Raw genomic sequence first — 10,542 nt, 5'->3', positions numbered from 1 at the left:
TTTGTTTTTTTTTTTTTTTTTTTTTTTTTTTTTTGATTTTTCATAGAAGATATTACATAGAACTAGGAATATTTATTATATGTTATTGTTGTTGTTATTTTGTTAAGGTATAAAAAGAGTGATATCTTAGAGTTATTATTTATAGATTATAGATAATAATACGAGAAATTTTCGTAAATTTCGTTTAAATTTTTACGGTATAGTACATAATTTACAGACTTCATTAGTAATTATTTTACGTGTGTTTAATAAATGGTAAAAAAAGATTTTGTTAAAGAAACGTATTGAAGCTTAGCTTGTTAAGAGTATAGAAAGAAGAAAATATGGTAAGGTTCCGCTAGCTCAGGTGGGTTAAAGTGAATTTGTTCTGCATCCGTTTATTGTTTTTATGTTTTATTTTTTTTTTTTCTTCGTAAGTGCTTATACATAATAATTGTTATATACATATATAAATACATATATTAAAACGTACAGAATGTGTATACAATATATTATTTGTATTTATTTATTCCTTTTCTTTTTTTTTCTTTTTTAAAATTTTAGAATAATATTTATTTGTATTCACCACTTGAGGATAAGGTTATACTAAATTTGAGTTCCGTTTAGTTGCTATACAAGGCGTATACGTAGACATTTTTCACAAGGTCTTACCATTTCTCTTGCGCTCCCCTCTTCACTGAACGAACCAAAATGCAGGCTCAAACAATGTAGGGCAACTTGTATCGCTTTTAGTTGCACATTGTGTTCAATTACTGAAATTAACGTCAGTTTGCAATGTAATCTATATATATTTGTTCAGTATGCGAACCGAATATTGGTGAGAACAAAATTAATTGACTGATTTTGCGATGCAGCTCATCTCATTCGACATTGGATAACTCTGCGTTAAATTCAGGACATGTTTTGTGTACACATAAAACTGCAATAACTCAGGAACTGAAGCCGAAGAGCTATTACAGGCGCGACCTAAACTTCGCGCATCGAATCGGTTGAAGCCTACGCCTAATGAAAACGTTGACATTTGAACCGAACTTTTTAATCTATAACTTCTATTATAAATCTTGCTATTCGCGAATGCGGACAAATATTAAAAAGTAATTTTAATTAGCATCAGATTGCCGGAGCGAGCCAATTTGACTCATTTACGATTTCATTGCCATATATCTGGAAATATCGATGAAATTTTTTTATAAAAACATGTTTTGGTCCCCACCCTTGGCACATTGAACATTTTCTAAACAAATTCTAAAAATATTAGGCAACTGGCGACTGGCGAAAGGAATGTCAACAGTTCCCAAAACATTTCACGTGGAAAAGGGGGGTAACATGAAAATATCATAATGGATTACCAATGATATTGATAACGTGCTTGTAAAGAGCTATATGGAAGTAAAGTACTTGTGGTGGGCAAAGTCGACTAACTCGAAAGACTTGAATCGTAACTCGAATAAATAAAAAAAACTTAAACTTGGCCGTAATTTTTTAATGTTTATCAGCAACTGTACATGTCTTTCAAGTAGAAACGTTTGTTGATTACATTTTTTTGTGTACTTTCTAAACTGACACGCCCACAACAAGCAATTAGTCGAATAATTTAAATAACATTTAAGCGAACGGCGTTCATTTCATTCAGGTAATCGCATTCTATTACGAGCCTTAAGTGGTAAATATGCTGAATTCTCCATAGGGCGAATCTTGAGCCATTCCAGTAATAAGATTCAGTAAAAATAAATTATCTAATTTTGACAAAATAAGGCTGCGAATAGAAATTTGGATTTTATTTATTGTATAAAGATATTTTCTAGGGAAAAATAACAAGCATATTTAGATTTCCCCTCGAACAAAACAAATATGAAGCGGACAGCTTAGCTTCGTTTACATCTTCTGATAATTTTGATTTATAGAAGTCCCTCTATCATAAATTTAATGATTATCATCAATGTCATCACAAATTTGAAATGTAAAAGTTAAACAACAAAGGATGAGTTTACCTTGGACTAACGAGGAAATGCTTATCACTTTCATCTGCAACGAGAATCGAACGAGTCGTGAAGAGCACTTAAATAAAGATTGTAGTAAAGATTGTTGCAAATCGAGTTCGTATCGCGTCAGCCAAGGCTGGCTTTTAGTAAATTTATACCATTACACGCAATATCGATAATTGAAAGCTGTGCTCTCACAGGTTAAGTGCGGACATTCTTCCCACAAAAAAATTTCTTTTTATAAATAATTTGCGTTTAAAATTGATTCATTTGATTATATCTCTAGACACACCCGGACACTGCATAACGGGAAAGCCACAAATCTGCTATTCTCTAAGACATGAGAAAATATATGCACATTTTTAGTTAACGCAATACCCAGTGTAATGGAGTTGTGTCAATTGTGCCGGATCGTTAATAATGAAAATTTAAAAAATTTACGAAGAAAACTGTTGTAGAGTTAGTTCTTTACGATAATTCATTTTTCACAAATTAGTTTCGGTAATGAAAGGAATCCATTTAGATATAAGCTCTCGTTAGATTTCAAGATCATGAAAAATGGAAAATAAAAATATTTATTATCTGTTTATCACCATACGGAGTAGAAATATTCTTCATTTACTCACTAAGACATTCATAATGAATATCCTTTATTTATCCTTTAACTCATTTGACATATTATTCATAGCTTTAAACGGCTTTAGAAAATATGAAATGAAATGAGTTCGCATAATTTCAAAGAGTATTACACCCCCAACCAATCTTGATGCCACCTAAACAAGATTCACCGCAAAATTAAAATAAATACCTTCTTATATATAATTTATCGATTTCTTGTAGATTTTAAACTATAAAATGATAATAACACAATAGATTACCATAGTAAAAAATACACTGAAGAAATAAATTTCTTTCAAAAAGTTACAAACAAAAAGTCAGCCATGACACAGAGACGATAAGTTTTTGTACTCCCTTGCATTTGTGGCAACGTGATATGGGTTCAAAAGTCGTTGATTTACAATCGCGTACGGAATCTGACAGGGACACTAATGGCGCTTTTCTGCACACATTTTGCAAGTTTCTATTTTTTAATTAAAATTCAACAAGTTTTAAGGAAAAGAGTTGAAGATATTTGGTTTAAAACGTCGCCCATCTTTAGTCGCCCTAACAGCAAACAATTTCTGTGCCGAAGCAAAGATTTGTCCGTACACACACATTTTCACATTTCTCCAAAAGTTTCATCAGGTGAATCGAAGGACTGCTCAGACCAGCAATAAGTCATCGGTTGAAAGAAGCGCTAATCAATAGGAACAATGTCTAATAAATGCAGTTTTTGTGTTTTGATCTTGAACGTTATCATGCTACGCCCGCTGAAATATTACTCCTGTTTTTCGGCTTTCCACCGCGGTTGTAAGCAGCTTTCGTTTAGTTGGCGCCACTCTTGATACACTTCATTCAAATGATAGCTGAGATTTTACAAATAAACACATTCCCCAACTCTGGTGCTGGTACGTGCTGGTGTCTTCGTGTTCAATCCAACCTACATGCTAACTAAGCTCTGTCATAAAAAAAACTTGAAATTTCTGCACATAACCTCAGAACCCTTGGCCCTAACTATAGTGGGTGCTCAGCCGGTAAAGGCATAACACTTATCGATTGCACACACGCCCATTAGATTCCGGCCATCATCGTGTTATTTCTTTCTTTCCCTGTCCGATCGTGACACTGCCCAATTGGTCATTCTTTTCACATTATCTCTTCAAGGTCGACATTTTTACAACTCGGCATGAATTTATCAAGGTCATATTCACAAATTGGCAACAGAAAACAGTGCTAACGATATTGTTACGTAAACACAGAGTGATTAAATTATATGTATGAAATTTTCAAGTTTATTTGCAAAGGTAAATAAGTAGGTGAACGTGTTCCATTCCAAGACAACTCTAAACGATTAGTATCGTTTTGAGACGTCCAATAAGTTCGCTCATTGAACCATCTTATGATTAACTATTTGCATAATAAAAATTAAGGTAGCAACAAAAATTGACTTTAATATTTATTGTTAGGACTGCCGGTGACCACAAAGTAACCTAAAATCACTAAAACGAAAAGTACAAGGTAGCTTTTATTCACTGGCGATCGGATATGAAAATTTATGAGAAAAAATTTAGTTTAGCAAAAAAAAAAAAATCAATGTTTAATCAATATATTCTTTAAATTTGGACGGTAATCACAAAGCTGAAAATAAGCTTTCGCTCTTGTATTCAGCTGTTTGGTTAAAAAAAAAAATAAAATAGGTTTCATACATGCATGTGCCCTACCGGTCCTCTGCGGGTACTTATCATTTCTCATCATATAAATGGTCCTGTGTAAGGAGCGTTATTTATCGAATGAAAAACTTAAGCCATCCACAGACACCCGAATACTCTTTAAAAGATTTTCTAAAATCTCTACAAATATGAAATTAAAGATATTAGACAAGAATCCTTTGTTACATACATAATTTGTAAATGCCAAATTGTTAAGTTTAATATATCAATTCTACTCTCCGAACTTTTCAACTAGCTAAGGGATGTCTACTAAAGGCAGCTTTCTCATATTTGTCAAAATTTCAACAATGGATTTGTTTAAATGTAAAATTGAGGAAAAAAACAAAAACAACAAAAATGAATATATATCACTGTATAGGTATTAGGAAGCGAGGATTGTGTGTGTACAGGATGGCTCTCCAGTGTTATTATAATTATTATTACTATTATTATTATTATTATTATTATTGTTATAGTAAAGCTTTTTTTTAGATAATAAAATTGGTGCTTTAGCAGTGATTCGGGTGCAAATAGATCTTTACCTACGTGTGTTTGTGTAAGTGTATAGAGTTAAATATAAAATTCAAACATAAAAGCAATATTATCGCAAATGTTGTTTTTGTTTCCTTTTTTTTTTTTTTTTTTTTTTTTTTTTGTTCTGTACCCATCACCATCATCATCGAAACAATACTAATTTCGTCATTTAGTTTGTAAAGTTTGGAAATAATTATATGGGAAGTATTATGAATTCTGGAACTCTCTCAATATCTCAATAAATATTGTCTCCATTCTATTCTATTGTCTCCAAGCAGTTTCTGGACATTAATAAAAGCCCCATCAGTAATCGATGATAAGAAACTATACCAGCAGTTCCAGTAAACTAAGTAACATTTTTTTCTCATATATTTTAAATGCTAGTCTTCGAAATGCTACAAAAAAAAAACAGCAGAAATAAATATGTATGAAAATTTAAATGAATTCTGTGTAGCGTGATAATTTTCTCGCTTGAGGTAGTGGGTACGCATTCATTCACCTAAAAGCGAATGGACTTTCTTACTGATTTAATCAAGTACTTTGAATTACAGTAGTAGTAGTAGTAGTAGTAGTAGTAGCAGTAGTAGTAGTAGGAGTAGTAAAAAAGTAGTTAAGCGTCACTGTAGCTCGCGTTATGAGAAACAACCTTATGCGTGTTTCTTTCAAGTATATAAAACTTATAAAAAGGATAAATAGCTTAGGAGAGAGGAGAAGAGGAATATTCCCATAAAATATGATTGCAGATCATATAAATTCGTGTTTAATATTTGACTAATACTGTTTTTGTGTTTTTGTTCTTGTTTTTATTTTTGTTTTTGTTTAATTACTATTTGAATTGACAACATTTACGTTGAATTTTTAAGAAAGTCTTTGTTTTGCATTTCATTTTTTTTTTTTTATTTCTGTTGTTTTTTTGTTTAATTTAAATTTCAAAAAATATTTGTATTTATTCAGCATTTAATATTTTCAATGTTCCATAAAATTCTTTATATAGGTGTTTTTCGTTAATTGTTTAGAGTTTATGTTTCAAAAAATGGGTGGTATATTTGTTGTTGGGTTTGTTATTTTAGTTCTTGTTGTTCTTGTTTTTTTTTTTTTTTTTGTTTCTTTTGTTTTGTTGTTGTTGTTGTTGTTATAGTTGTTGTTGCTGCTGTTGTTATTAAGCATTTTGAAAAAAGTTTCGTCAAAAATAGATTCCCTAAAAGTTGCTTCTTTTAATTGGTTATTTTATGTAAGTTAATAAGTAAATACATATAAGTATTTTTTAGTAGTATTTCCTCTTTGTTTTGTTTTCTGTTTCTTTTGATTTTTTTTTCTTTTTTTAAGTTTCTAAAAATCTGGTTTTAATAATTTAGGTTAATATATAATGTAGTAATGAAAAGAAACATGGAAATGAAAATAAAAATTCTTTCTAATCTTATGTCACTTTTTCTCACTCTCTTTTTTTCTCTCTTTTTTTTTTTTTTTTTTCTTCTTCCTTTCTTTTCTTTTCATTTCTCTTCTTCGGTTTTCTTTTCTCTTCTCGTCTTACCCTTCACGCCAAATGCACAATGCTTTCATTAATATTGTGTTGTCGTCTTGATCTTCTTATATTCTTATGCTCAATTAAAGTTTAATACTTGATTACTTAACATACCTAACTGTTAGTTAATCACACATACCTTCGTGCATTTATTTTGATTGTATTTATAGGTCACAAGAATTCTTTTCATTTTTCATTTCCCCGACAATTTACCTCCCTTCCAATACAATTGTTATTACTGATGCTCTAGTCATTCTCCTCCCGTTTTCTATTTTTTTTTTTGTAATTTACTGAATACTTCGTGCCTTTTGTTTGCGCACAAAATCCTGAGCCAGTTTATCGTTAACACGCAATTCCAATATCTGTAGAATGGGATTATCTGTAAATTATATTTAAAAGGCAATGAAAATCCTTAATTATATTCGGTTGTTATTATTGCTGTCATTGTTGGTATTAGAAATGGATTTTCAATTTCGATTAAGAAAATAAAGAAAAATGTTTATACTCAGCATAAGCGGTATTACTAATACTTATTATTCGTTTTACCGGGCTGTTAGAGGACAGTCATTGATACATCAACACAAGTCCCATTTAAAATTGGGGGGAAAAAAAATAATAATAATTCTTTTTGCATCATTTTCTTTTATATCTTTTGAGCTTTTATGTCTTCATGACATTCAGTAAATGCAGGTGTAAACAAAAGCAGCGATAAAGAGCTCGCTTTAAGCAAAATCGCAATGAGAATTGAAATTTTTGAAATTTTCAAATATTCCAAGAGATTGTTATTGTTTTTTGCAAAAATTAATCAGAAATGTTAAGAGTTATCCCTAAGAGAACTTACTTTTATCGCGTTGCTGCATTAAAGGTAATTCGATTTGTTTCAAGCCATGGAAATTTTCAACACTGCTACTGTAATCAGCAACGCCAGGTATAGTCCCCAATGCAAGAAAGGCCTCACCGCCGAAATCGTTGGCCGTTAACACATCATGATCCATAACGGTGAAACAAATCATAGCGCCTTCAGTTTGGCATTGTTCCAAAGTAACAGAAAACTCAAAACATTCATCAAAAACAGGATTTAAGGTTCTCTATATATTAAAAAAAAAAAAAAAAAAAAAAAAAAAAAAAAAAAAAATAGACAAATTGGAAAATTGCATCAAATTGGAAAATGTGGAATTTGATCATTTGATCAGAACATGAAAGCTAAATTTTTTTGTTTTCAAACTCACCTTATGGACATTGGTTTGCTGCTCTAAGCAGTGAGCAAATACACGTCGTGGGAAAAGTTCGATTATAACGAATGGATCACTGAAACCGTTAGGATCTAATGGGACAATATCGCGAGCGTGCAAAACTTCGACACAAAGCGAATCGTGATTAAAATATGCTCTGACCACAACAGCACCGTATGGACCTGGTAAATTGGCCATTATTTGTTCCCTTAAACGATTCATATAAAACATGTCGATCAAACGCAAAGTCTCAGTTTTATGAAACTGTAAGCGTTGTTCAATGCGCCAAAAATCATCTGAATGCAAACAGTCCATAGATAAACCTTGACTTTCGGCATGAAAGAAATCCACTAATAATTGTAAAGCTTCATAGAGACGTTTATGGAAATTTGATGGCTTCTCGGATTCATCACCAGTCTCCATTTGACGCGACATTTCGCTTAAAACGGTTTTCCATATAAAACGTAAAGCACGATTAAAATTCTTAGGCAATAATGCGCTATTTAAAGCGCCCAAGTGAGAGTCTAGATATTCCAAGAGTGGGACTATAGCCTGGTTGGCGGGCAATGAATCGGGAGACCAAGCTAAATGAAAAACGGCCTTTTGTAAAGATGTTTGCATAAGCGGAGCCAATTTCGAGAGTATACGCTCGCAACGGTTCTCCATATGAGCTAAACTAGTTTCCAACAAGTTATCAGCGATCTCTTCTAAAGGATTCTCATCCGAACGAAATCCTGCCAAAGAACAGCGTACATATTCTAGATTATTGACTGTAACACACATATCGTCCGAGCAACGAAAGGGACCTTGTTGCTCATAGTAACCACTATCAGCCAAAGCTGTATGTATCAAATCACAATAATGCATGGCCGTTGCGCATACAACATCAACTAGTTGCGATTCTAACATAATACCAGTCTCTTCGTCCGGCCACATCATATTCTTCCAAAACTCTCTAATATTCACTAATACCGAGGCTGTATCCACCGACGATGAACTATAGCGCACAACCCGATCACCCTCACAAATTGCATCTAAACGTATCGCCGCGCGGATACGCTGCAAGGCTTTGGCTTTACTAACCATCATCCAACGTTCAAACGTAGGTATAAACCATAGATGATATTGAGCCAACGCCAAAGGTTTTTCAGGTGGTTGAGGTTGAGCCGAAAGAAACCGTTTCAATTGAGAGAATTCCTGAAGAGCCAAAAACAAATCGAATGGTTTAACATCAATGGAATCGCTCTCGCCTTCCAGCACTGTGTAATGAGCCAAATTTAATCGCACACCCGGCACTTGTCCCAATTCCATACGACTATACACTTCGTCACCGATCATAGCATCGAATTGCTTATAAATTATCGTAAAATATTGAATGCCGTTCGTGCTGGAATTGATATTAAAATTAAATAATAATATCGCTATAAGGAAACTCGGTAAAATTATCTTTCACAAAAACCTTGAAAACACTATCACACACAGTTTGACATACGTCACCGTTAAACTGTTCCTCATTAGCTAAAAACGTCTTTAGAAAAAAAAAAAGCATTCTCGAATTTTGTTATGCTCAACTCATTCCTCATAGCACATATACAACGTCAACATTCACCACCCTCCCCCACTCAACCATCAAATTTTCAACTAATTCAACTTGCTACGTTGCCCTTCCTTCTCTCTCTCTCTCTCTCTCTCTCTCTCTCTCTTTCTCTCTTTCTCTCGCTTTCTCATCTATCATCCTTATCGTGCTCTATAAAGTATGGAACCTGTGTTTTTTCCTTGACACCCCAAAATATTACATGTGCTTAGTCTTTGTCATGAAATTCCAACACTTTGCTATTCTTTGTCATAGAACGACGGGAATGCCTTCTCACAAAATAAATCGATATGGGTTGTTAAATATTTGTGGAGCATTTTGATGGAATTTTGTAAAACCGATTGGCAAATAATGCTATAAACGCATATCCGTAATGCTTAAATGCAAAAGAATATATTTGTTTTATTTTCGTTTTCGTTTAGGCCATCACCGTCCAATCTTATGGCATTACTGAATAGCACTGAAAGAAGAAGAAAACATTGTTAGATGCGTATTGTGTATTATACGAACTCATGAGCAATACGGGCAAAAAAAACGTATACAAATAATTTGGTTCCTAAGCAATGCACGTCTCAGAGTTTAAAAGCAAAAAGAAAAAAAAGAAGCAGCCGCAGAGCACTCGTGAAGTATTATATTAACTGAAGTATTCTAGTTTTAGTCGCAATAATAAATAAAAAAAATTTCAAAAATTTCAATTGCCTTCTTGTACCCCACACCGCTTATGTTATAGGGCACATTACGGTAGACGGGATGTCAGACAGACATGCTTAGATATGCATCAATCGATCGATGTAATAACAAATCCCTCTGGGTTTTGTGTACATCCGCACAAATGTAATACAGACTTGTGCCACAAGTGTGGTGAAAATTTGACATTAAATTTAACTGATTATCAATTGACGTCTTGAGCACTTTATAATATGGAAGCTTTCATCAAAAGCATACCTTTAAATGAACATAAAACAAAAAAATAATTTTTAGTTTATTATCACGAAAATGAAATAAATGTATCAGGTGTAATAGTATAGGGCATCGAATGGTCGATTTTGTCCAACTATAATATTCTTACTTGCTTTTACACAATATTGGATTTGCAATGATTTTCTCACACAAACCTGAATAACGCACACTTCTTTGTATCGATCGATTGTAATGCAAAATCCGCTTTACTTTACATTAAAGACTACACATGCAAGTATTATGACTACAGTTACCATATTAATCGCGTTGCGTAATGCACATATCTACGCAAAGATTTCATGCATTTTGAACGACACGTTAAAATAGTGTAACAGAGGATAAGTGGAAATTTTCCCTTTTAATGTATCATTTAAATTGTATTACACATTACACGTTACAGAGACAATAT

The 10,542-nt window shown here is 32.7% G+C and overlaps 1 protein-coding gene across 1 annotated transcript in view; it reads right to left on the bottom strand.

Annotated features, from left to right (window-relative positions):
* Positions 1-6,288: 6,288 nt before the first annotated feature.
* Positions 6,289-10,542, bottom strand: part of LOC119632188 (BAI1-associated protein 3) — a 32,298-nt gene continuing 28,044 nt past the window's right edge. Inside the window, exons 8-10 of the mRNA XM_038024991.1 lie at positions 7,577-8,966; positions 7,189-7,435; positions 6,289-6,726 (exon numbers count right to left, since the gene is read on the bottom strand). Coding sequence (XP_037880919.1) covers positions 6,635-6,726; positions 7,189-7,435; positions 7,577-8,966 — 1,729 coding nt within the window. The 3' untranslated portion in view covers positions 6,289-6,634. The remainder of the gene's footprint in view (positions 6,727-7,188; positions 7,436-7,576; positions 8,967-10,542) is intronic.

The sequence above is a fragment of the Glossina fuscipes genome, unplaced genomic scaffold (genome assembly GCF_014805625.2).
Source record: "Glossina fuscipes isolate IAEA_lab_2018 unplaced genomic scaffold, Yale_Gfus_2 1, whole genome shotgun sequence".
In the NCBI taxonomy this organism is placed as follows: Eukaryota; Metazoa; Arthropoda; class Insecta; order Diptera; family Glossinidae; genus Glossina; species Glossina fuscipes.
The sequence above is the reverse complement of the archived record's forward strand: the minus strand, read 5'-3'. Positions and strand labels throughout refer to the sequence as shown.